The sequence below is a fragment of the Aythya ferina genome (genome assembly GCF_964211825.1).
Source record: "Aythya ferina genome assembly, chromosome: 1".
NCBI lineage: Eukaryota > Metazoa > Chordata > Aves > Anseriformes > Anatidae > Aythya > Aythya ferina.
The window spans coordinates 63,538,849-63,566,638 of NC_140296.1; the positions used below are offsets into that span (position 1 = coordinate 63,538,849).

The 27,790-nt window shown below is 37.7% G+C and overlaps 1 protein-coding gene across 4 annotated transcripts in view; it reads left to right on the forward strand.

Annotated features, from left to right (window-relative positions):
- The window catches only part of TFDP1 (transcription factor Dp-1), a 41,291-nt gene extending 18,311 nt beyond the window's left edge, over positions 1-22,980 (forward strand). For 2 of the 4 annotated variants that reach the window (XM_084495594.1, XM_084495593.1), the window contains exons 4-12: positions 6,317-6,423; positions 10,856-10,977; positions 12,630-12,795; positions 12,989-13,135; positions 16,615-16,683; positions 17,734-17,885; positions 18,585-18,751; positions 19,327-19,408; positions 21,655-22,980. In XM_084495594.1, coding sequence (XP_084351720.1) covers positions 6,317-6,423; positions 10,856-10,977; positions 12,630-12,795; positions 12,989-13,135; positions 16,615-16,683; positions 17,734-17,885; positions 18,585-18,751; positions 19,327-19,408; positions 21,655-21,802 — 1,160 coding nt within the window. In that variant the 3' untranslated portion in view covers positions 21,803-22,980. The remainder of the gene's footprint in view (positions 1-6,316; positions 6,424-10,855; positions 10,978-12,629; positions 12,796-12,988; positions 13,136-16,614; positions 16,684-17,733; positions 17,886-18,584; positions 18,752-19,326; positions 19,409-21,654) is intronic. The other 2 variants (XM_084495596.1, XM_084495595.1) reach the window with 1 other exon arrangement.
- The last annotated feature ends 4,810 nt before the right edge of the window (positions 22,981-27,790 follow it).

Consider the following 27,790-nt stretch of genomic DNA (forward strand, 5'->3'; position numbering starts at 1 on the left):
CTATTTCAGAGCCTGTGATTCACCCTTCAGCAAACATATGCCTGAACACTGGTTATGAAAAGCCGGGGCATTACAGCAGCCCAGACGATTCCAAACAATTGTTATCGTCTAAAGTCAAAGTCGGGAAATAAAACTGTTGCTGCCAATAGGAAAGATGCTTCAAAAAGTCTAGAAGGACTCATAAAGTCTAAGAGTAGACTATATCTGAACAGACTTGGAAAGAAAGACTGGTTTGTACTATGAGAAGTATTATTAGTCATATCTAAGGATGGCAAGAATTAGCTAAAAGTCTAAGTCGATGTAAGAAATTACTTAAGCACTCAGGAATACTGTGGTATTACATCGGGGGAGATGGATGTCTTTGTAAAAGTATCCAAGGCTGCCGTGTAAGCATGTTGTCTCAACATGATGGTGCAATTTGCTCAATAAGCAAAAATACTATTACTTGGCTTGGCACACAACTGGAGACAGTCATCTGTGTGTGTTGTCAAAGCTTACGGGAGGTTGAAAGGCTCAGAAGTGGTTCAATGCTAATTTTCAAAAAAATAGGTAATTAGTCATAATGTGTCTATGGTGTTTGTGAGAGAGAAGTTACAAACTGCAGCTTCCAAGGAGTGGAGGATGAGGAATCGGCTCCCAGGGTCTAGTTGTAACCTCTGTCGTCTTTCCCAGAACTTCTAAGTGCACTCTTTGTGCATATTCTGAGCGGACTGTGCAGTTCATTACTAGTTGACTTTTTAAGTTGTTTTTTTTTTGTTTGTTCTAAGCTGATGGTTTGGTGGACAGGTTTGAAGCTGGAATTAGCTTGGTATTTGCTTTACCACGTGGTGACAGTAAAGAATTTTGTTAGGGATGTTGATGTAGAACTCCATTTATTTCTCCTCATGTCTCTTTTCTAACCAATAAATAAATAAATAAAATCTGCAAACAGAAGGTGCCCAAACTGTTTCTACACCATTTTTCCAAATAATTCTCATAGCTTTCATGTAATCCCTGATCAGTCATTTGGATCTTAAGCAGTAGTGGTACTCTGGCTATGTATGAATTCTATTCCTATTTATTTTTGATTCCAAACATAAGGAACGTTCCAGATGACACTCGGTCTTCTCAGAAGTGGCAGTCACAATGGAATCTAGCGTCAGTGGCGCTTACTGAAATCATCAGGCTCATGGAAAGTCTCACTGGTCTTTTTTGCTCTCTTCAACTCCTATTCTCTTAATTGTGAGTTTTATCAGGTTATTGATAGTAGTGTTGTCTTTTCAAAAGCGTAAGTCGTGTGTGACTTGTATTGAGACTGGTTTAATAATACTGTTGCCTTCAAGTTGCACAGATGTCCTTAAGCTAGATTCAACTGCTCTGTTAAAACCATCAGTTTTATTAAAGAGGGTTAAAACAAGAGCTTGTGGAGTTTGTAAGAGCAGTTAAAAGCAGTTGTACTGCAAAATGTCATCTGCAAGGTTAATTTGCTTTGGACCTTTCTTAAAATAACTCTTTGCTCAACTCCTAACCTTCAATCATGTAGAGTATTTACTTACAAACTGGTCTGCTGAACAGAGTTTGAGGCTGTTGCAGGAAATGGTAGGAATTACTTTGAATGCAGACAAACCACTCTCTTCTTACTCCATACCTTCTTTTTTTTGGGCTGTGATAGCAGAAAGTGCTTTCAGAATTACCTTTTTTAATCCGGTTCTGCCACATACAATATTGCTTCTACTGACAAGACTTTGTTAGAGACCGCATTATCAGGAAACTGGCGTGTTTTTTCAGTTGATTTCTGTTGTTGCATCAGTCCTGTTGCGTGCTCTTTCTCAAGAAAAGAAGACGTAAAGACTGATTGCATCAGCAAATGGTACGGTGCCTAGAATGAGTGGGATTTCTGTTGAGGTGAGGGGTGCTTCAGCCCAAACACTTTGACACAAAACACCACATTCAGAGTCACTACTGTTACATGAACTGGAGCAGTCAGTGCTCAGGGGGATCTATTGCCTTGTCTGCATAGGGCACTGTTTTATCTCAGATGTACTGTCTCTTTTTCTGTGACATCTCAAATTCTTTCAAGAGTTTATAATTATAGGTATCACCACTCTGCTAAAATTCTGCAGGAGATTCTTTATTCGTGGTGAAATTCTTGGGATTGTTCTCATATGCTGGTAAGGGCATATGAAAGAATTCAAGAGTTCAACCCTGATTGAAATCAGTAACCAAAGCAGACTATTTAACACATTTTCTGTATGCAGAAGACACTTAGCTGTCTACAAAGACTTCCAGGTAAATAATTTTTTCTTAAATAGTGTGCTGCTGCTTTTGCTGTTCAAGTTTTATATGACATTGCTCCTTGATCCCATCTCTCTCTATCTTCTGTTTGGAGACATTCTGGAGCTTTACAGTAAAGAAGCTCTGCTTGCATTGTGGTTTATTGATTGGTAAGCTGCTAGGAGTTTTCTTCTGAACTGGCAATGCTTGGGAGGCTGAGCATTCAGTTAGTAGTTTTGTCCTTCGGTGTATGTATATATTTTTTTTCTGTGCTTTAGCTGGCCTTTTACCATGTTTTTTGAGGTCTTAATATCTTTAGAAGAAAATGCAAGGAAAAAAAACTTTAGAAAAAAATGTGAGGAACTAGCTGCATTAATACATTTGTTTTGAAAAGGAAGAAGAGTTAGTGCCAGGAAACTGTTTGCAAACTTGCGGTTTTAATTTTTACATGCTGCAGTGTACACTGTATCTTGGCAATAAAGTACAAGATTATCTGGATGGCAGTGATTGCTATAAGAGTAACAGTAATTAACAAATGATTAGTAAAATTCCTTTGAGAAACTGAGCTGTCAGTCACTTGCAAAGCTAAGTTAATAACGTTATTTCTGCTTGTATACTTAAAAACAATTTTCACTCCACACACACTGAAATCAGAGCATTATGAGCCTTTGGGAAAAAATGCAGTTGGATGCTAGAACAACTTTTGCAAGTCAGGTAAATGAGGAAGTAGGATGCATGAAGCAGAGACAAATTGAAAAAAATCATTTTTTAAAAATATTTTTCCTTTAATTGAGCAGTCTTTAATATGCTGTTTTTTATGGGCGGACTTTGACTTCTCTTGGAACAGAGGTGTGTTGCTGTTCTTCCAGTTACGTTTGCATTTCCTTGCCAATCAGCTTGTGTGTACAGACAGCCCTACCTTGGTTGGTTCAGGGGCATGGATTAATGCTGGCACAGTGCCACAGAAAATGTTAATGTAATTAAAAACTTTAAAGAAGCATAACGTATACCGTTCCTTTCATGCAGATGATGTAGTTGCAAGATAACTTTTTGTATTCCTAGAATTATTTGAATAATGTAAGGAGGCTGGAGGCCATCCAATCTAGCCTTGGATCAAAACAGGGGCAACTTCAAAGCACAGAGCCTTGAGTACTTGAAATTTTTATGTATCTCCAGGGAACTTCCTAGGCAACCTGTTCCTGTGCATTGCCATTTTCATTGTGTTTTTTTTTTTCCCCCCAGTATTTAACTGGAATTTGCTGTGTGCAGCAACTTGAGACTTGCCTCTCTTCCTTCTGCTGTCATCTCTGCAGCTCCCCATTTGCTGTTTGAAGGCAGTGATCAGATGCCACAGGCAGACCTCTTGTCCTGCCTTAATGTGTCCTACGGGCTGAACACACCAAGCTCCCTCAGCTTCTCCTTGCATGTCATAAGCTCCAGTACCCTAACAGTGTTGGCAGCTTTTTGCTGGACTCTTTCCTCTTTGTGAATCCTCTTGCGCTGTGGCCCCAAAGTTGAACAGAGTAATCCAGATACAGCTTAGAGTGCAGGCACAGAAGAGAACAATCGCTTCTTTTGACCCTGGTGATCTCTTCTAAATGCAGCCCAGTGTGCTGTTAAGCCTTAGCACAGAGGTCCTGTCCATGAGGACCCCCTTGGGTCCATTTCTGCAGAGCTAACCACTTGATTCCTCACCTCTGCTGTAGCATGGAGTTGTACTGGACTGTTACAGGTGCATTTGTCTCTGCTGACTGCATAAGCAGAAACAACATGATAGCATAAAGAATTGCTTTGGTTTTGAACACATCAGAAGAGTGAAGTCTGTGTGTCTGTAAAATTGACAGATGATGAAGATGCTTAGGGAGCATCTCATGGCAAGACTGCTCTTTGTGAAGTTGTCTCGCTGAAGTATAAGGACCTAGCAAAAGTACTTCTGGCACTGTGGCTTGGAATAATCCTTTTATGTGCGAGTAATATCCTACCAGGATAGAAAGGGACGTACCTGGCACTGATTCTTGGCGGGCTTGAAATGCAGATGAGGAAGTTGGGGTTCTGTTTGGAAGATCAGTTGAGAGCATAACAACGAAGAGAATTAGTAGGCGTGGGTAAATGTGATACTGGGCAGGAGTTAACATGTCTCCCTCTAGAAGGAGGGGAAAAGGGAAGTTAGGAAGTTATGTCTTCTCAAAGTCAAGCTTTGAAAGAATCAACAAATGTATGGATAAGGGATATCTAATCAGTGTGATGTCCTTGGATTTCTTGAAAGCAACAGCAAAAAGACATTATCAAGGTCCTTAATTGGCCTGTTAAAGAAACTAAGGTGTCAGAGAATGGGACAGTCCTCTTATGGATTAATAATTGATGAAAACTAAACCAGATAAAATGAGGACCCCTAGTGAGCTCTTGACACTCAGGAGAGTTATTAAGTCCTTGTAGGCTATATTATGAAAACATGAAATCAGTGTCTGCTGGGGAACAAACAAATCAAATTTTCAGAATTATTTGGGAAGGAATAGGGAGTAAAATAGAAAAAATAAAAATGTTATTGTATAACATATATCATTCATTTGTCGTGAATAATGTGTCTGTCCCATTCAAAAATCTCCAAAGGGTGGGAGACCTAGAAAGTGTACAGGCAACAAGAACCATCAAAGGCAAGGAAAAGGCTCTGTAACATGAGAGATCAAATAGATAAGGGGGCTTAACTTGGGGAACCAGTTGAAGCTCTTATATGGGAAGGGGAATCTTCAGTTTGCTTTCCTGTTTTTCAAGCAATTAGAAGCCTTAAAAAAAAAAAAAAGGCACACTGATGAGTAGCTGAGCAAAGATGCACAAGCAGTACTAGTCCAAATAGTTTATACTGCTTTTTACTGCATCCTGCAAAGAGGAAGGCTGAAATGAAAAACAATGATACTGATGGCTGTACTTGAAGGAACAAGAAGGCGTAGCAGCCTTCCTTGTGTGACTCTGAAGGAGCATTCATAAGTTGAAAAGAATGATGGGCTACAGCATCCTATGTTTTTGTGGGGCTGAAAATAACTCTTGAGTGAAGCTGTCAGTTTGTCACGGTATAGTAATTGCAGCTTGGAAACGCAGGCCTTCTGGAGAGGAGGGATTGTCTCCAACTTTCTGTTGACTACCTGCATGCGTAAGAGGGATGGAGGGCATCAAGGACTGGTCAGGGTTCCTCCTGATGCAGCTATTGCAATAATTATTGTCTCTGCATTGGATAAAAGGAAAAAAGAGGAATGGGAGTTGTGCCATGCCCTTCTGACAGGGAAAGAGCTGTCAAACTTCTCACCTTATTTGCCCCATGATTCTTTTTCAGTCCTTGTTGCTTATTTATGTAAAGACTGGTATGGCGCATTAAGTCACTACAGACACCTGGCGTAGAATTTTTGTAGTTCAACTGTTGTTTTATGTGGCTTAAGGCTTAACCATCAACAGGGACTATGGATGGCTTGTGAACAGGAAGAGAGCAGCTTTCCCTGCAGGGGTGGTCTACTGTGTTGCATGTGTTTTGCTCAAGTACTGGTTTCTTGTGTGCTTCAGTTCTTTAATTCCCTGCAGCTGGAAGAGGGTACCTAAAAGTTGGTTGGGAATACTCTCTTGGAAAAGCTTGTGCTAACCAAATATAACCTCTTATAGACCAGCATGCCTCAGAAGGCTATGTTGTATGCTGGGGAATTGGGCTTGGTTTTGGGGCAGTGTGGGAAAAGGTTTCAATAGCCGCAAAAGAAAGGGTGTAGACAAGGAGGGTAATCCTTCTATCAGATACCAGTTAGCTCTCTTTGGGAGAAAAATTGGAGTATGAGGAGTTTAAACATGCTCAGACTAGATTGCTGAGCTGTAAGGTCACACAGGAGGAAGTTTAAGACAACATACTAAGAATCTTTTAAGATTTTTTTTTTCTTCAGATGCATAAATGCTACGTTTATGTTGTCTCTCTGTGGAGCTCAGAGCTAGTTTCTGTTAATATGCATTGGTAATATCTCTGAAACTGCAGTTGCTAAAATAATACAATGTGGCTGACCTGAAGATTTGTACTTGTATTTGTTTTTAGGAGTTGTTTCTCTATTGGCTGTACATCCCTCTACAGTAAATACACTCGGAAAGCAGCTCCTGCCAAAAACATTTGGACAGTCTAATGTCAACATTACACAACAAGTGGTAAGGAGACTTTGCATTGTTTTTTCTTATTGATTACACATACTGTAAATCTGAGTTGTAGATTGATATTTGGCATCACTTGTCATGTGCAGATTGTCTAAATGTTTCTAATTTTAATGGACTTAATACATTAGAACAAATGTGCAGAAAGAAATGCAAAGATGACTGTCAAATCAACATACCTGAATATTCAGGTGGCCTTATCATTCATTAATGTTGCCACTTCTAATCAGTGGCTCTTCCAGATTCTGTCATAGAGACATGTAAATTTAATTCCATTAGCACATTTTTACTGAGATTGAAGTCAGATGGAACAAAATTGAAAGCGGTACTACATTTTTTAATGCTAATGATGATTTTAGATATCCTTCTGCTTCAGTGCTTGCTTTTGCTCTGAGTGTGAGGTATGTGAAATTAGAGGACTCAGAGAACCTAATAATGCAGTAGATAATACATAGGTTATGAGAAGTCATTTCTATATTGATCAAAATTAAGATCAACTGAGAGTTGGTCTCAGTTCATCTTCTGGAAAGCTACTGCAAGGTATAAACATCTAGAATTTAATTTCTTACATTTGGTAATACAAGAACGGTTTTCCATCTCCCTTGACCAACTCTGAGCTCTAGGGACTGTTTTATAACTGTGGTTGCCTATAACTGTTCCAGTTTAACTGCACAGATGTTGTGGAAAGTCCACTCTCTCTGTAATAAGCAGTCTATCTGTATAATTGCTTATTGACTATACTTTGAAACTGTGACCATGCTCAGATAGCTGCTCTGGTACGGCTGTCAATTCGAAGAGAGCCTGGGGGTGGGGAGGTTGACACGACAACCAAACCAAACCTCTACATCCACCAGTGTTCTTAATTGAATTGCAGCAGTGCAACGTGAACTATGTTCAACTCCTTGAGCTTCACATAATGTGAGGAGGCCCATCTGAGACAGACTGAAGATACTTGAGTAGCGAAGTATCAGTATAATTGCAGATCATTTGTGCTGAACTACCAGTGGTGGTGGTGAACTAACTCCCTCCAGCAATTACTTGAAAGCTAGAGTGCATTAAAATGAGTTTAACTGATGCTGCCTCTTTAGTAGGAGACAGTTTGTAAATAAATACTCCAAACAAGGAAATAGAGTTGCTAGGCATTAATTTCACTAACCAGCAGTAAGAGGAAGATGGTTTTTGTATAGATCATAGGTTGTTCATTATAATTACATTACATGTTCATTACATTACAATCACAATTACATGTGGGTTATCTCTTCCAGGTTTTATTGCTAGGCTGTGTACATAGTAGATTTTAATGTTGAAAGTGAAAGGTAACTTAAAAACAAACAAACAAACAAACAAACAAAAAAACTTTTCTCAAAGTACCAGGGCCATGGTTTAATAATTAAATGACAAATTATCTGATGCCTTCTTAAACTTTGAACAATGAGTAAATAAATGCATGCAAATCTGTTTTGATATCTGTGTGTGTATATTTACACATACAAATCACATATTTAAATTGACAAATGCTCATCTGTATTATAATGACTAATTTTGCATGGTAAGATTATTAAAAATTTTGATTCTGAAAGAACCAGTCTTAATATCATAGTCTTTGGTAGTATGATAGCTATGTGAAATTCACATTCTCAGTAATAAGTTCTTTATCGCTTTGCTCAAATATTCAGAATAAGACAAAAATAAATCTTGATGAAATAAGGTCCCATATCACAGCATATTTGTATGGGCTATTATTACCAATACAAAATTAAATGCTTGGTTATATGTCACGAAAGAAGAGGTGGAGTTTTTTATTTTATGTATTTATAAAAAGAGAGAGAAACCCCGGATAAATTTCTTCTGGCTTTATGATTTAGAAGGACAGCAAGAATTTTCTGTCAATGAGCCAAATGTTCTTGAGGATCAGAGTTACTGAGTTGGCTTGTGACCCTGTTCAACTTTCTAACCCTTGACTGCCAAAACCAGTTTTTTAATGCTTAAGTACTTAATTTTCTGAGCCTGTGTTCTTTGTTCAGGCAGTCTGATTTCTTCTTAGCAGGAAAATGTATATGGGGACAGTGTTTAGTACAGCGGTTTGTGTAGACTCTTGCTGTTCGCTGTTCTTTTCCATGGTCTTGATCTTAGTGGTTCTTAAGGAGCTGGATTGCAATCTCGTTCTCCCTGTAAATCAGGAAACTTTAGAGAACAGCAGACATTTCTTTTTTCACTTCTGCATTCTTTGCCTCTCCTCTCCCTATTTTCCTTAAAAAACTGTCTTTTATAATTGCACCCATAAGCTTTTGTTTTAGGATGTTCCTAGTGACTCAGTACTGCCTAACTCAGTATTTTTTTCATTCAGTCTTTCCTGTTTATGAGCTCATGTGTGAACGTTAGGGACATCAATGTTCCTTTTAAGGAGCCAATAGCACCAAGTAGTTCTTTAGCAGAATCTGAAACTTGAGGCTGTAGAGTGTTCTGTAATATCAATACTTGCTGCTTCAGATTTGATAAGATGTTTGGTATAGGCAGCTGCTTTGTTAAGGAGTTTTCCTTCACTTGCTTACAAAGTAGAGAGGCTCACCAGTTATCTCTGAAGTTCTGGAGTATCTCCGCCATTTGTGTCCATCAAATACTGAAAGAAATTGGATGTGTTTGGAAACAATGTAATGCAGTTACTGGTAGATGATAGGCTTAGAATTTGTACATTTTTAATCCAAAATCCTATGTGGCAGTCCTCCTCTTTAAGAGGTTGTAGGGATGCATCTTTCAGAAAAACATGAAAATCACCTGTTTATAACTGCAAGAGTAATTAGATTTAAAATGGCTATTAAAAAACAAACATCCCTGCCATGTTGAAGTTCCTTTTTATCTGTAAGGTTTATTTCCATTCTACAGAAAAACAGTATAGAGTTTTAACGTGTGGTTGTTTGCTATATGAAGACTTTTCAACACATGAGAGAAATTATTAGAATTTTTTAAGGAAAGATCTTGTATTTCTAAGTTTCTCTCTGAGATATGTATCATTTGCATAACATACAAGCTTAAATACTCTATGTAAAAGTTGAACTTTTTAAAGGTATAACCTGAAAGCATATGATTCTGGCTAGTTTGCAGACTTCTGTGAGTTAGATTGGGAATGCTGAGCGGGTTTTGAATTTACTAAACAGACTTCACTTTTCCATTCTAGAAAGGAGTGTGGGTTTATCTCCATCCATTTACTTCTTTGTACTGCTGAATGTTTAACGACACTACTGAGCACAGTAGATTTCCAGTGTTTGCTGTTGCCAAATGGTTTGTTTTTCTCCGAGTTTTATAGCTCCCCTCCCTCCCTCTGTATGGGTTTGGCTTCCCATCTTTATGCACTGTGTTATGTGTTAGGCACCAAGGTGATGGTGGGCTTGTTTGTGGAAATGGGAAGCAAGGGAGTAGGGTGGGACCCTCTAATTTTAGCCTCTGCAAGAAAAATGTTGTCGTTTCTACCAGTTCTCTCTAACTGTATCCTCAAGAATAAAAACTGGCTGAGAGCTTTCCTCTCTTCTGTTGTCTGTGTTACCTGAGCAGCACACTGGCTGTCCTCATGGCATTCTGAGATGTTGGTGAACCAGACACTTTTTTTTCCATGAGATCAGTGAAAGTGAAAAGGTTGTGGGCAGAATTGCTGGGGGGTGGCTACAGGAATTGTGGTCATCTAAGGGCAAAAGACAAAGCAGTGGGATCAGATATCTCAAATATGCCTGGGGATGTTCATTCCAACTCCTCTTAAAAACATTGTCAGAAATGGCCTAAAACAGGAGGTTAAAACAGCTAAAGTTTTTGGTCTGTAGTTGGCAGAGAACTGCCAGTAGCAAAATTGATGGTGTTTTTATTTATTTATTTTTTCCCCCAGGGAGAAAGTGAACTGGTTCACATACACCCAGTGCCTGTTCTGTATCCCCCACCCTCATTCTGTTTTCAACAATGAGCAGTTTTGGTTATGAATAGTAGGGGAGAGTGGTTGGCTTTCTGTAAGGATTGGAAACATTTTAACTGGATGGTTTTGTTTCAACTTTGAAGTTTTTCTACTTTATTCTTGCAAAGGCTAAATTTTTGAAACTAGCTTGGGGAGTAAACTTTAGATTTTGCTGGTGAGGCAGGCTGTAGCTAAAGGAAAATGGAATGCTCTTGTCTAAAACCAAAATCTGCAGTAAGTGAGAAAGTTAGCATGAAAAGCTTGCTTAGGAAGGATGAAACATAAATGATTATTACTTAGGGAGTGCTCTAACTGTGTAACATGTAGTCTGAAAATTTTTATGCTAATGTGTATAAGTTGAAAACATCTAATAGAAGTGGGTAGAAACAAAGTATTATTCATGCTTGGATAATACATCACTTGAATATTGCAGCATCTGAATACCTTGGAATACTTATGCTTACTTTCCAAATGATTTTATCTTTGCTGTAGGTTATCAGTACACCTCAGAGACCTTCAGCGCCAAATACTATCCTGGTAGGAAGCCCACATACACCTAATACACATTTTGTATCACAGAACCAGACTGCAGATTCTTCGCCGTGGTCTGCTGGGTGAGCTATAAATGAAAGTTGCAAAGGATTAATAAATAGCTTGAAACTTTTGTTCTAAATGTTTGCTGTGATAGTGTATGCGCTCTTCAGGTGAGCTGTCTGAGAAGGACAGTCTACTTACCTTTCAACTAAGAGCACTTCAACATTAAAGTATGCTATGTTAAAAAAAAAAAAAAATAGGCATAGTCATACAGGAATGAATATCTGCTCATTTGTCATACAAATGAGTAGGATATTTTCTGTAAACACTGACAGATTTTCTCATGTTACTTGGATTTAGAGAATTCAGCTCCTAAAAGGACACAAGAATTCACCTGATTTGATTCACATTTTAATTCGGCATTTCTATTTTGCTGGGTTATTTCTAAGACAAGACAGTATACTTCAGATGGAAAAAGTATATCCTGAAGAATTGTTCTAAATCAGAATGAAGTCTTTACTGCAGATAAATTGTACATACAATTAATGTGGTGTTGTTATGTCTTTTGTTGTGCAAGTTTGATTTTAAGGGTCTCTCATTAACTGTAGTTGTTTTAAGACAAATTATCGTCAGTGTCCTGTTACACATAGATTTTCTACTTTGGAATTATGATGCATTTGAGAAAATGAGAGGTTCTATTTTTGAAACTAATTCTGTTGATACTTAGATTTCTCTAAAAGTTACACAGAACTTTTTATGTGAAAGACATGCAGAAAAAATCATTACACTTTATCTATAGTAACTTTGAAGCTTTTGTAACAGCTTCATAGAATCATAGAGTGGGTTGGGTTGGAAGGGACCCTAAAGTCCATTTGGTTCCAACCCCCCGCCATGGGCAGGGACACCTCCCACCAGCCCAGGTTGCCCACAGCCCCATCCAACCTGGCCTTGAGCACCTCTAGGGATGGGGCAGCCACAGCTTCTCTGGGCAACCTGTGCCAGGGCCTCACCACCCTCATGGTAAAGATTTTCTTCTTAATGGTTAATCTAGACCTACCCTCTTTTAGTTTAAAGCCTCCTGGTCCTCTCACTACACTCCCTGACAAAGTGTCCCTCCCCAGCTTTCCTGTAGCCCCTGTTAGATACTGGAAGGCTGCTCTAAGGTCTCCCTGGAGCCTTCTCTTCTCCAGGCTGAACAACCCCAACTCTCTGAGCGTCTCTTCATAGGAGAGGTGCTCAACCGGTGAAGTGAGTTCAACAAGTGTATCTGTTCAGTCAGTATCAGACTTGGAACAATATTCAACCAACATAGGCTTTTGTTGCAAAACTAGATGGGCTATCTAAAAAAAAAAAAAAAGAGAAAAATAAATTACCTGTTCTAATTCACTTCTCATTTTAGCCTTTCCCCCGTCTTGAAGATTGTAAGGTTTTCCTTACTGACTTCTTTAAGTAACGTCCCTGTCGTTAACGTATCTGCTACTGGAGCTAGCAGAGTTGCCAAAAAGATAAATCTGTATTGTGTCTCAGCATAAAGATGGTAGAATTGTTACTGTAAGTTTTATCAGGGGAGAGGGGAGAAGAATATCAGGAAAAAAAAAATGTTGGAAAGGGGTGAGGAGTGTAACGAAAGGGAAGACTTGCTTTTTACTGTAGCGTGCCTGTATTTGCAAAAGCAATGTTAAGTATTCCAAAGTTCAAATCTTCTTAAATTACATATTATGTGTATATTTAGGAAGCGGAACAAAAAAGGAGAGAAGAATGGCAAAGGTTTACGTCATTTCTCTATGAAGGTTTGTGAGAAGGTACAAAGAAAAGGAACCACTTCGTATAATGAGGTGGCAGACGAGTTGGTTGCAGAGTTCAGTACCACTGATAATCACATTTCACCAAATGAATCAGTAAGTAAATGGGGTGGACAAGTATATGTGAACTCAATGGGGGAAGATAAATTTCTTTAGATTTGCATTTCTTTTCCTCCTGCTAAATGAAACAGTTCAGATACTACCCAAGTTTACCCATTTACTGTAATACATTTTATTTTCAAATATTTTTGTCACAGGTATGTTTTTGATTAATGCACTATGTCTACAGCAGGCTTATGACCAGAAGAATATTAGACGACGTGTCTATGATGCCTTAAATGTCCTTATGGCCATGAACATTATCTCTAAGGAGAAGAAGGAAATCAAATGGATCGGTCTACCTACTAACTCGGCTCAGGAATGTCAGAATTTAGAGGTATTTATATAGGAAATTCACAATGGCTTTGTGTTAGCATAAAAGTTTACTTGAATATGTTTTTATCTTGCATGTGATCTTCTGAGATAGCAAGATAGAATAGTTGGATCTCTTTTGATACTTCCCCCCCCACACACACACTTGTATTTACAGAACACACATCTAACCAGACTGCTTGAATAGTTTTTTGAAGTAGTTCTTCTATGTCAGGAGCAACTCTGCCACACAACACTTAAAATATATGTGAAGTGGTTCCGATTGGAAGTTAACCAAAGTGAATAACTAGTGTACATTTCCACTGCAGTAGTGGTGGTCAAAGCTGAGGCAAATTGTTTTCTCCCAATGCCACACAAATAATACATCTGCAGTGTTACTTATCAATCAGTATATGCACACAGCGTTCCTTCTTTGTTGCTGTAGGTCATTTTTGTTTCTGATAGTTGTTTTACATAAACATGTCAAAATTTTTTAGTACGAGCCTTGGGAGAGAAGCAAAATGTTTAATACTCAGAGGTATTCCTAAGTTCTGGCAGAATTTTTCCTTTTCATTTATAAGTATCCTGAGTCCTACGCTTGCAGGATAATAAACTTACTGAGGTTTACAGAGGTCAGTTTACTTTATCAGAAGAGAATGAGGTTTTTGTATTTGTTCTTAGTGTGAAGTTCCCCTCAGTAGAACTTAAAGGCAGCACAGAAGCAGACAAGTTGAGAAAAATATTTTGGAACCTATCTAAAAAGGCCTAATTCTGTGAACATTTTTGTTTGATAGTTATAACTGTTTTTTAAGTTGCCAATGTAATTGCTGTCTAGGTGAAGAAAATATAACAGACCTAATCAATCTGAGTTTGATTTAAGTAAGATACTTATCTTAAATTAAAATTATTAGGGTGAGAGAGTGACAATCAGGGCATTTAAAAACTAGGGTGAAGTGGTTTGAAGATGTCTGTTCTGTGTGCTGAATAGGAAATCAGTTGTCTGGGAGGATTTTCAAGCTGATGTTTTTGAATCTGTCTCATAAAGTGTGGCATTGCCGGTAGTGTTGGAGCAACAAAAAAAAGATGCATGGCTTGTTCTACTGAATTTAATGCCATGACTGATAATGTTCTAAAGAAGGGTGGGATAATATTAGTACTGACAGAAGAAGCAACTTAAAATGTTCAGTGAAATTTCATGCATTTAAGATACGTAGAATGCTAATTTCTGATATCCAAGTGAGAACTTGTTAATTGCAAGTCACAAGAGGAGAAAGGGGTTCTGTTAACCATGGAATAATTGAGCCACAAGTGTAATGTATTTTTGGAAATGGCAAAAATTATAATGCATTGAGCTTGCTCAAGGAATTTGCAAGATTCTTCCCTTCACCCATTATTACTTCATGAATGTTCTAGCTCCAATTTTTCTGCAAGGTCTGTCGACATTTAAATTGTTAATGACAGTATCTGGAAAGTTTTTATAAGTTTTGTTGTTTTTCTTTAACAAGCTTAGGGAGGCTAATATTGTGAAATTGTCAAGCATAATAAACTTTTTTTTGACTATTCCAGTTGAAAACGCTTAGCCTCACCCTTAAACTGTTTAAAAATTAAAATAGTTCATAAGGGAACAAATGAGCTTGGGGGATTCCCCATTACGCATGTAGTATTGTCTTCTTAAACTTGTATTTTCTGTGTAAAAAAGAGTATCAGAAATGGTAAAATACATCCTGTTAATGCAAAAAGGGTTGTGGGGGTCAGTTAGTAAGGTCTGTATCTTGAATTAATATAGAAAGTGTAGTTTATGTGTATGTGATAGGAAAGTATCTCAGGTCATTTGTGGTAAGCCTCTATTTTTTTGGAAGGAGGCAGTAATTTCTAATGCTAAATTAAAAGCACTTAGTCCTTTTTTCATTAACATCATGCCTTTGCAGTTTTTTCAACAGCATATGCTTGTAATTTTTCATCAAAAGCGGGCACAACTGCATTCTGCATGTGAATTGTTTAACTCCATTCATTTTGTTCTTAAGTGCATATTTTAAGGACATAGGAACAAAGATTTGTCTTCGGATGAGTGGTCTGTCTATACTAGTGTGTTGCTGGACAATAGCAGTAAGCTAGGAAGGAGTATACGATTAGAGAAAGCAATTAATGATGCCTTCTCCTTTAACTGGTGGCTCAGGCACAACCTGAGATAGATGTGTCTATATATCCTTCTATTTAATAGTCTTCAATTTTGAACAAAGTTTGCCTTTAACATTGAATCTTTTATGGCAGTGAGATTTTCAGCTGCGTTAGGAGTTTCTTATGAAATACCTTTTTGTTTGTTTTTAAAGCATACTCTATTTAGTTGATATCCTGGTGTGTATTTGTTTTTTTTTTGATTGGAAGTGATGGTGACCCAGTCATTCATTTTCTCCATGTTACTCCTGGTTTCTAGTTATCTTCCTCATCCTCCCACCTTATTTTGTTCTCCTTCCTAAAAAGTCTTAACTTATTCATTATTTCCTGGTATGGAATCTATTCCATATTATCAATTATCATGGTTGATCTTCTATGTGGCCTTTTTGAAATAGGATCACAAGACCTACAGAAACCAAGATATAAAACTTCAGGGTTTGTATGCTGATGTAGTGATAACTTGTGTTATGTTCTCTGTTCCTTGTCAAGTAATTAAAATTTCTGGCTATGTACTGAGCTGATATTTTTGTAGATATTGTAGTTGAAGATCACTTTACTGAGTGGCAATTCGTAATTCAGAGCTCGTCACTTTTTCTAAAATTTGCATGAATAGGATTATGGTTTCTCACATATACCACATATTTACCAGCATTAATTTTGATGGTTTAATCATGCAGTGCTACAAAGGCACTTCCTATGTACTTTGTGATGAGCGCTCTTCTTTTTACTATACTAGATAGCCCAATGTTGTCAGCAAATTCTGTCACCTTGCTGTTCATCCCCTTATTCTGATCCTTTATAATTTGAGTAATAGTCTGTAAAAGAAATCTTTGAGAATCTGTTGGTGACTTCCTCCACTGAGAAAGCTGTTTATTTGGTACTGTATTGTCCCCTGTCTTCTCTATTATTATCTAGTATGTGTTTTAATTCTGTGGGGACATAACCTTTGATTCTATAACAGCTTCATTTCTTTAATATCTCTTCTCCAGTACTTCCAATAACAGTAGAGGGTATCAAGTGGAACCACGTGGTCCGCGTGCTCTTTCTCTCCTTCAGAGAATCTGGATAACTCTTTGAGGCGTAACTTCTGTTTGCAAAGAAATTTTTACACTCACTGATATATTCTACTTTATTCCTCGATGTGTTAATTCTGCTTTGTTACAGTTTCCATCAGTAGTACTGATGTGAGACTTGGTGCATCTCTGAATCATCAGCAGAAACTTAATGACTGACATACTTCATGCCTTCAGTTCTCTGGTATTTAAGCAATTTAAGGGGAGAAAATGCTGTTTTAAACCAACAAACTAACCATCCTCTTTCTGTCTTAAGGTGGAGAAACAGAGAAGACTTGAAAGAATAAAGCAAAAACAGTCTCAACTACAAGAACTCATTCTACAGGTACAGTCAAGGTACTCTTGTCTCTAGGGCAAGGTAACTTACACGTGTATTCCTGTTTTATCCCAGTGAGGGATGGGAGACATCTAAGAAGCCTGTGTCTTGCCTTTCTTGAACTTTGCTGCCCCTGTTGTATAGGTGGCTTAGTTGTTCTGGAACACTTGCTGAATTGTAACTGAACTCCTTTCCAGATTTCACCTAGTAGATTGTAGGAAGCAGCAGTTTATCCCCTAAGTCACTGTGCTGGTGGCTCACCAGAGTATCCTTCAGTAATTCCATCACATATACAGTAAGGGTGAGAATCTCAGGAGAGCTTGCAGAAAGAAAAGACAGCTGTGGAACAGCAATCTCTACAACTCCGATATTTATCAGCCTCTGTTTGCTTTGGATTTTGTTTTTAGTTCCTGTTCATGTCATTTGATTCCACAACCATAAAAGTGCTTCGTTTGGTGACTTTCTGTAAGATTTTAATATAACTTGAGTTTTATTACTTGAGTGATTTTAGTTCTTAAGTTTGCTTATCTTTAAAATATGAACTTTACATTCTGCAAAATTGTTGGTAAGAAATGAGTGAAGTCACTGATCTTAGTTAAACAATTCAGAAACCTAATGTCAGATGTTCACATCCCAAACTTTAGCCTTTTTTTTTTTAGCATACGATTTCAGCAAAAATACAGTATTAATCATTCAACTATTATTGTAGAGTATGGTAGCTAGCAGGAAATACTAAACGGAGTGGAAGTAAGATGCTGTAAGAGTCTTGCTTTTTCCAGTCACTGTCATCTCTTCTCTCTGTCAAGAATCTGCTCAAGGATCTGTCCTGTTGTAGTTCTTTGATATGTTTTTTTCCTCAATTAATTTTTATCATTTTGCATTTTTAATACTCTAGTTTTTGTTTCTTGTTACATCTTAAAATTCAGGAATGTGATGAACTTTATATGTTCATTTCTGCATTTACATGTTTCAACCGTTGCTGGTATTCATTGAGGGATTTGTAGGTTAACCAAATGTTGAAGGTTTAATTCACTCCCATATCACTGTTGCTTTTTGTAGCAAATTGCCTTCAAGAACCTCGTTCAGCGAAATCGTCAGGCAGAACAACAGGCAAATCGGCCGCCACCTTCCAATTCTGTCATCCATTTGCCATTCATCATTGTGAACACCAGCAAGAAAACAGTGATTGACTGCAGTATTTCAAATGACAAGTGAGTAAAAGAAGTTTTTCTTTCTAGCTTTTGGTACATCTTTGAGTTTTACATCTATGTTAAAGAGTTCATCTGCAATTGTTAAAACTGAAGTATGAATAAACATACTTGTACCTTTTGTAGATTGAGAACTTTGCAATTTTGAGTTAAGCATAACGTTGAATAGAAACAGAGCTGCGTAAAGCTTTTTATTAAATGGAATAATTGTGTTCAGATATAGTAACTTAAGATGCATGAACTGTCTAAAGATTTTGAAAGTGTGTAGTAAGTCAGCTCTGCTGAATTTTTAGGTAATACTTTACCGAGTAGTGTTAACTTGCCATTAACATGATGAAATACAGCCAGCAGACTTGAAAATGGATTTTGCTTTTAGAACTGCTGTTCTCTGGTTTTGGTTCAAAAACCTAGGCTTTTCATCTCCTAAGTAAAAGCTGAAAGTAGCAGTCATTTCTGCTTGCACTATTAGCTTACAAGAAAAGGTTAAAACAGAAAAAAAGATGACACTAGATGGCTTTTGCCAGCAAAAAGAGAGGAATGGGATTAGAGAACTATTGATCAAATGTGCAAAATAGTTTAAGTATTTAACTAAAACTTTTAATACCTTTATCTGTTAAAATTACACATGCATTTTAGGTTTAATTTTAGTTAAGTTTAAGTGATTGGAAAGATGAAGTTAACCGAGATGTTTTTCCCCTACAGGTTTGAGTATCTATTTAATTTTGACAATACTTTTGAAATTCATGATGATATAGAAGTACTAAAACGAATGGGGATGGCCTGTGGGCTAGAATCTGGAAGCTGTTCAGCAGAGGACCTAAAAATTGCAAGGAGTTTGGTTCCCAAAGCTTTGGAACCATATGTGACAGGTTAGTTACTCCAAGAGTTCATTTGTTTTCCTTCTTAACGTGGAAATCAAGGAAAAACCATGAAATTAACTGATCTTAAATAATCTCTACTGGTTTGTGGTGTAGATTTATAAGTTTTCAAATGTGTGCTTTTTAGTGTATGTTAGGGAACAAATAACATAGAGATTCTTAGAGAAGAGGCTGTTGCTGTTCAGAGAACTACTGGCATGGGACAATGCAGAATGCAGATCTTTTCAGTGTGTAATTTTTTTTATGAAGATATTACTTATAGTTGATTTGTCTGAAAAGGGAAAAGGTATTAAATGAAAACGTGGTCATGGCTTCATTTTACGATGTTTTATTATTTTTACTATATAAGGACACTGAAGACTTTTGTGTTGCTCACTTCAACATAAAATGTATAATTTATTTTGAAATTTTGCAGTCACTTATTTTAATTACGAAATTTTGGGTGTAGAGCATTAATATGTTGCTTGGTTGTAAGACTTATTTTCTGGGCTCTAAAAAGATTAAGCATTTTCACTGAATAGGAAGAGTTGAAATATTGTTGCAATAATACTTGTTTGTTTTTACAGAAATGGCTCAGGGATCAATCAGCAGTGTATATGTCACATCTTCATCAGGTTCTGCATCAAATGGCACAAGATTTTCAGCCAGGTGAGTTGGAATTATCAATTCGTTTTGAAAACCAGTAAGCATGAAATAAAATTAATTTCAGATGAAATGCTTTGTGAAATTGGTTGTATTTTGATTAAATGTGGTGTGGATGTGTTTGAGTTTATTCTCAGACACGGCTTTAACTTGACTAGAGGTGCTTCTTCCCAGTGTCATTAAAGAAATCTTCCCCAAGGTATTGGAAAACAAATCGATCAGGCTGCTGTTAATCCTGAAGGTGTTTTTTGTTTAGTTCTGATTTGTGACAAGAAAACAGATACTTGTCTAAAGACATTATATGGTCAAGATTCTCCCTTGGTCATTGGTGTCTAGTGTAAAATGGAATCCTGGTCTTTGGACTTTAAACAGCATCAGATGCTGGTAGAACAATAAGCCCGTGACTTTGTTTAACTTTGCGTGAGCATGTGCCATGAGAAGAATTCTAGATAATTCTAAATTCTAGATTATGTAGGCTTTTTCTATAACACTGACTTAAGTGTCAGAGCCATTGTCAATGTCTCTGCCTCATCAATTATTTGGGAAATTGCTGTATTGAACTTCTTAAGGAAGACCTAGTTTGGGGGATATTCCTTAAGGCATTTGTATTAAAAGGCAAAACTCTTATATCTTTATCTAAAAATATCCCATCAGTATAAGCGTTTATTCTGTTTCTCTGAAGGTGTGATCTTCTGGCAGCTTTTTCTCACCTGTTTGTCTTCCCTCAAAGTTGGAAGAAGGCCCTTCTATAAAGATACAGTATCTAGCTTACTTTGAAAGTGTAATTGTATTAGCCATTTAAACATATTTGGGAAAAAATGTAACATTTTGTGTATGATCTTATTTTTTTCTTTGTGTTCTGGAAAGTTGGGAAAAAATGGAAACAGTTAAGCTAAGGGATGCACAGGACTACCAGCAATGGGGAGGGCAGCTTATACAGCTGCCCAAAAGAGGGTGAGGGGAACATAGCCCAGCACAGCCTGTTCTATGTTAGGGAAATGAAGCTCAGTGAGAATTGTGACAAAATACGTTTAGAAAAGCAGAAGAGAGAAGGTACTGTCTTCTTCAGAGAAGTACTTCAAAAACTGGGGTGCTTGTTATTCTGCCAGTAGTGGAAAGAGAGGAGGTGGGATGTGCTTGGTTAATTACGGTTAGCTGGTTTGCCACCAATTTCAGATCAAATAATTCAAAACAAAGCACAGGATTAATTTATTCAAGATTAAAGAACAGGAATATAATTTTACTGAAAGTACTTTGAATTTGTGTAAAGATAGATGTCCAAACCTTTGAGTTAGTTCAACACAACAAGATTGTGCATGGCTGATTATACGTGTTAACTGGATTAAAAATCACTAAAATGTGTTTTTGAAAAAATGATGAGTATTTGTCAAGTTAGAAATGCCATTTCAGTGATTTTCAGGAAAAGGATTTTTCACTGATCTTAACTAAGAATGTGAAACTTGGTAATAAAAAGACTAGCAAAATAGTACAATTCTGCCTCCACCATTATTTGCTGACTTAGAAATAAAATTCTTTTGTATACAATTAATTTCTCTAGGAACAAGAAATATCAGACCATATCTACAATGCGTGTATATTATGGGGGGAAAAATAATGTATTTAAGTAAGAAGGTGAATGTTCTAAATGTACTTGCTATTCTAAGAGGCAAATTTTTAGTACTCTTACAGGGGATAAAAATTGAAGATGCTAAAGAGTTTTTCTTAAAACTAGAAAAGCACAGTGAGGATAAAAATACCCAGTTTAATAATACAGCGTGGTAGTTGGCCATATAACAACAAGGAATTAACCCGGAGAAACTATGAATTCTTTACTTTCCAAATCAAGATTAGTGCTTCTGGATGACACGATTCACTTGTGATGCAACTGTCTGGCGCTACATAAAAATGTTTTGGGCCTTAGATAGCTGCTTACTCTTAAAAGTAAATATGCCTTGAATGAAATCTGAAAAACATGCTTGTAAAGCACTTGTGAAAGGATTTCATTGTTCCATGGAGTTTAATATAACAAACATAGTAAGAAACATTTCAAAATTACTTCAACTGTTAGAATCAAATGTTACTAAATTACTGTTAGAGCTTTTGAGAAGCAACTAAGACCTATGTTAAAGACAATTTACAAAGTAGAGGTGGCAGATCTGTTACAGGAATGGAGCAGATATGTGATAATGGTTAAAAGCACAGCAAACTGGGAAGAATCGTTAAGCAATGCCAACTGTTTTTTCTTTTTCCAGTGACTTTTCCAATGGTGGAGATGGGATGTTGGCTACGAGTTCCAATGGATCTCAGTACAGTGGCTCCAGAGTTGAAACACCAGTTTCTTACGTAGGGGATGACGATGACGACGACGATGATTTTAATGAAAACGATGATGACGACTGATGCCCTTTGCTTGTAGACTATTTTTTGTTAAAATTCAGCAAGCTTCAGGAATAAATTGTTCTAGGGAGAGAAGTCTCAAATTACTTTGCCCCGTCCCTCAAGAAAAATGTTGGTAAGCAGTTCTGAGTTTAGAAATTGCACCTCTGATAAGCAAACAAGGATTGTTTTATGTAGGATATTTTTAAATGTGGTGTGGATGTGTGTTTTTGATACCAGTGTGTTAATGCAGAGCCTTTATTTACTCGTTTTAGGGGGTTTTGGTTTATTTTTGTTTTTATTTTTTTTTTACTTGAAGGAAAATGGATTTTGCCCCAAATGTTCTTGCTAAGTTTGCTAAAGAAATTGTAGACACATCATTGAGAAATAAAATGCTATCCTTCTGTGGAAAATGAATACACTGAATGGCAATTTATTTGGAGTGTATTTTGATTATACCACTTTTTGAGGGATAGTGAGCTAATGTAGTAGTGTTTTTTTTGTTAACCATGCAGTGTCCAAAGAACCAAACAAGAAAGATACGTCCTACTTTTTTACATGTTAAATTCCAGAAATGTTGTTGTGAACTTATTTTCCCTTAAATTATATCTAACATTATGATTCCATCAAGTTTATATACTTGTCACTGTATGTTGGGACATGAATTACAGAGTTTTTGGCAAATGTTTACTGCCAGTTGGTGCAGCTATATAAAATGTCTTGAAGGTTTGGAATGATTTATTGCTTATGGTAAAATTTGCCTGATTTCTTACAGGCAGACTTTGGAAACTTTTTATTATATAGTTGTTTACATACTTATAAGTCTATCATATAAAGACATGTACTGAAACAAATGTTTGTATTTGTTTCATAAGCATCTTCCTGTAATCTATTATAAAGTTGAAATTAAATATAGAGAATGTTTTAAGTTTTTTAACTCAAAATTTGTCAATCATTTTTAATAGTTCATTTTTATAAAAGGAATTTCAGGGCAGGTGGTAGTCTTTTTAAATCTATTCACAAACAATTAACTGCACAAATACTGTCAGCTGCCTATTCTAAGACAGTAGTCTTTTTATTGAAACACAAATAAACTTTTCTGTAATATTTTATGGAATATAAAGAGACTATAATTGTTTGACTTGTTTAACCTTGGCACTGTTAGTTTTTATTAATAAAACGCGCATGGGCATTTTTAACAAGCTCTGTGGTTTTTCTAATTTTAGGGTAATTTTAGAACATTTCACTTCCTCTCGCCACAAGACCTAGAATTAACTGTCTCAGGATACTGCTTCTGCGCTACATAGGGCCTCCTGCCTTTTTGCTGTAGTTTAGCAATTTGTCCTTGTAGGTCTTGATATCTTACGATGCAAAGAGCACTACTATACACTGTGTACTCTCTTCTTTCATGTCCCGTTGCTCCTCAGAATGTCAGGCCATACTCTAATCCAGCTGTTCTATTTAAAACCCCACGCTTGCTGTCTTAACTCTTCATCCCATATTCCTCTGTCCTCGCTTTCTGTTGTACATTCCCGTGTTCTCAAAGCAAGTCTTCATATATTTTCCATGTATCTTTTTGGTACATCACTCTCTGCTCTCACTTCAAAGCACAGGTTACTGAAATGTTGCTCTCTCAGGCCACTGCCAGAGTCAGGCTTAAATGCTTCCGCAAAGGGAGCTGCTGCAAAGACAAATTAGAGTAACAAGTTAGGGTCTGTGGTAGGGGCTCCTCCATGTGCTTAAACCCTGGGCTAAATATGAGGAATGTTATGTTTTTTCTCTCTGAGGGATTATGCCCTGACACATGTTCTGTGGTAAAAAGGATGTTGGTAAAGGATGTTGGATCAGTTGATAACGCAGTGAACACTTTGTAATTGTATCAAACCCTATAGTAATATAAGCGAACCAAGAAAATTACTTAATTTTCCAGACCTGGAAAATTCTTTTTAGGGGAAGGCTAATTGAATGTTTTGCTTCTAACTAAAGATGTGTCATTCCTTGCAGTGCTGATGCTAGAAGCCATGTTCTTGTAGCAGGTGGGTCAGCTGCTTCAAATTCTTTTTGGCAGTGAATGGCGATTTTTATCTGCAGAGCCCAACGATAGTTGTCAAGCACCTTTTGACAGTCCAAGAGGATTATTCCAGTTTTTCCTTATATTCTAAGTCTCCGAGGTATGATTCAAGATTTACATGAAAAGAGGAAGGCAGTACTGTACAGGGATGCTGGGTGAGTAAGTTAAGTTGCCTGGAGAGAGTGCTGACTCCCATCCTTAGGGTTTTCAAAGGTGGGACAGGATAAAAGCATGAAACAAGCTAGACTCTGACCTTACAGCTGAGTAGGGATTGCACATCGGGAGTCCTCTAGTCCCTTCCAGCCTGAGTTACCATATTGAGAGTGTTAGGGAAAAAAAAAAGGAGTGTTAGAAAAAAAAAAAAGTTAGAAAATCACATATACCAGTCTCGTGAGCAGTCCTACAAATGGCTCATCTGGCTTGCCTGCATACCGAAGACTCAGCAAAAGATGAATGGAAGCTCGGCTGATCTTCAGAAACCATCAGAAGTTACCAAGCTTCTATGATAAGAAAGATAGTTAGCTGAGCAGGTGGAAGTGAAGACCACCTGCCTTAGGATGAGGCTTCCAAGCAGAAATGCAGGTGAAGCTGGAGGAGGGCAATAGATATGCACAGGCTTTTCCTACTTCTAAGAGCTTTTTTTTTTTTTTTTTTTTTTTTTTACCAGTAGCTCACCTGGCATTACCGTGGTGCTCACCTGGCCATGCCTGCCTCTTGCTACAGGTTGGAGAAAGTGTGCCAACACCAATGAGTAAAACATTAGCCAGAGAAAATCAAGATTGTTGATTACATATTTGCTGTGATAAAGACAATGCCCAGAAATCCCTTGTCAGGTGTGCCCCATCCCTGGAGGTGCTCAAGGCCAGGCTGGATGGGGCTTTGGGCAGCCTGGGCTGGTGGGAGGTGTCCCTGCCGATGGCAGGGGGTGGAACTGGATGGGTTTTAAGGTCCCTTCCAACCCAAACCTTTCTGTGTGGTGGAGAATAAAGAACAGAGACTGGTGTTTATGCCAATGGTGCTACCTTCCTCTATGCCTTTTCCCCCAACAGATCCCATCTCTGTTGCACAGCTGCAACTGGCAGCCCATCACTGACAGCCATCCTCTCTGTCACCACTGCCTGCCCCTCTCTCTGCGCCACGAGCACAAACTAACTGCCTTTGCTCCTAGGGTCTCTCGTTGATCAACATCCAGTTAAACTCAGGAGTTTATATATATTTTTAAAATATGTATTTAGTTCTGAAATCCACTGCTTCAGTGTCTAATCAAAGAAAGAGTCTTGTAGCCTGACAGCTTTTTTTTTTCCCCATTTGTATTGGTTAAAAGTATCAATAATCAAGTATCTCTAATGCTGTAGCTGAATGCAGGTATATTACATATATATATGTACTTCTGTGTGCACATGTATATATTTCAAGGAATTAGAGACTTGCAGTGGGAGTGCTTAAAAGACTGATAAATGGGGCTAGTTTTAAACTTCAAAACGACTGAATTCATTCAATAGCAATACACATTGTGCTAATGGCTAGTTCTTGCTTATAATTAATCACAAGTGCTACTTCCATAAAGCTTTCAGCATATGACAACTGGACGCTGTGTTAGCTGTGGCTGTGCAGCAGCTGCTACTGTACAGCTGGTGCTGAGTTCTCTCTAGTCCTTAAGGTGATCAGGGAGCTCCTTCCCCAGAGCACCCAGAACCAGGCGGACAGTCTGTCTGCCTGTCTGCATCTTTCCCCGCTCCCTGCTGGTGCTTACCCCACCGGCAGAAAGCAGGGTTTCAGCTCCTCCCTGTTCCTCAACATGCTTCTGGTTTTGCCAGTCACCCTCCTGTGCCTGGGGCAGGACGTCCGGCCCTTTTTCCTTCCTGTCCTCATTTTGGTCTCATCAATTCTGTCGCTTGGATGTCTCCAAAGCACAACTGTACAAGTTTTTCTTTGCTGCTTTGATGGCTACATTGCTTGCTACATGAAATGCTTGCGCATTCTGCTGGGCTGTGCTATTGCAGTATTACAAAATACCTGCATGCTCTCAGTTCTGCTGTTTAAGTACAATTAGATTTGGGTTCTAGGCAAGCTCATATTAATTAAACCCAGATCAATTCACAGATGTCCACTTCAACTATGCTAGCCGCAAACCTTGCTCTGCGTTGCTGTTACCTGTAATTCCAGTAAAGAAAGAGAATCCTCTCAGACGACTGTAAGTTAAATCCAACTTCAGAGTGAAAATCATTGTTCTTAAAGAACCAGACCTGGAGGACCTGCATACAGAGTTTCTGACTGCAGAATGCATCACCTTCAGTTCAACACGGGGACAGGCTTGTCTTCTCCTTACGTTTGTCCCATCAAAGGCCTTTCTGTAAGGTTGTAGCTTGTAATTCTGAAGCTGTGGCTGTACAGATACTGGTAGGTGGGAAATCTGTTCAGCCTCTTCCTGTGCTGTGCTGTAGTGCACTAAAATGTGAGCTTCTAATACTGCATCGCCTGATTCCAGCGTGCAGGTTGTAGAAGCTGAATCAAATACGGTCAAGCAGAGAACCTGCCCGTGTTAGAGACAGCAGGGGAACAGTTCTCTGTGATATATTTATAATAATATTTAAACATTCTGCTTGCAGACAGCCTCGAATTACTTTTGAGCACGAATTACTATTTTGGTTATCAAAAATATTTTATTGTTTCATAGTTCTCTGTATTATTTTGGAAAGATGTGCAGGAGGAGGAGACCTGTGTTCCAGCAAGGATACAAAATTGGTTTTCATTCAGTTTCTTAAAAGAGAGGCAAAGACCCAGTAAAAATTGAAATACAGAAGGACAGGGGAAAAAATCCTATATGAGGATGCATTTTCTTATTGTTTCTGAAACGCAGAATGCTTTTTTTTTTTTTTTTTTAAGAATAGGCTCAAATACCCTTCTGGTTTTGAAGTTCAAATACTCCCCTTCAACCGGATTCTTTCTGCAAGCTGGGTGTCAGAATGTCACTGTCGTAATGGTGAGGTTTTTCCTTTCCCATCTTTCTAACGTGCCCAGGCAATGAAGGATTTCTTCTGTCGGATTTCTTTTCTGTGTAATGTTTGTTCTTCGGCTGAAGCAACCTGGGCTTCATCTAAGATAAATATACTCTACAGACACAGCAGCCCTGTGTCTTTGTATTGTTTGTTAGGGCTAGACCTCTAAAGTTTTAGATTCATTTAAAGATTTAATTTTAACATTTTCATTTTTCCAGATTATTCCAGGTAACCCAGCAAGCCCTATAAAGCTATTCTACTGGGAGGGTTGGAGAGGGGAAGCAAACAAAACCAACAGCCCCTAACAGCTAAATGAACACAGTTCTCTTGGACGTAACTGGGTGTTACAGTCTTACCGAGCGTTTTTATTGTTGGACAAAAATGACAAGTGGTAGGTACAATAAAAGCTGTAGCCTGGAGGCCGGTTTCAAGTTTACTTCTTTTGCTTTGTTGACATTGATTTGTCAACTAAAAAAAAATCTGGCTTAGCTGACTAGTACAAAAAAATAAAAATGTATGGGGATACAGATAATTTTGCTACTTACCCCTTTATAATTTAAACATCTTATACAAGACAGATTGAGAACTGTATTACATTGTGCCATTTCAAACTTTTTTTCTAGCTGTCCTAATTATTTCTACAATATTTAGTATTTACATCAATTATTTATTACGGTTTGAAACGTAAATGAAAATGGTATTTTGATCCTGTGCTTATTTTCTTTGAGGACACACCTGCTGGGTTTAGAGGAAACTTGTTTTGCACAAGTATTTGCACGGAGGCACAAGCGAGCTATGTACATGCAGGGTGATCCCTATCTCCTTCGCACACGGAAAGTGGTATCTTGATTTTTAGTTATATGGGTTGCCTTTCAGTAGAAAATGTCTATTTTCACTGCAATTTGAGTCAATTTATCTGGAAATCATAGAAAATAAATATGA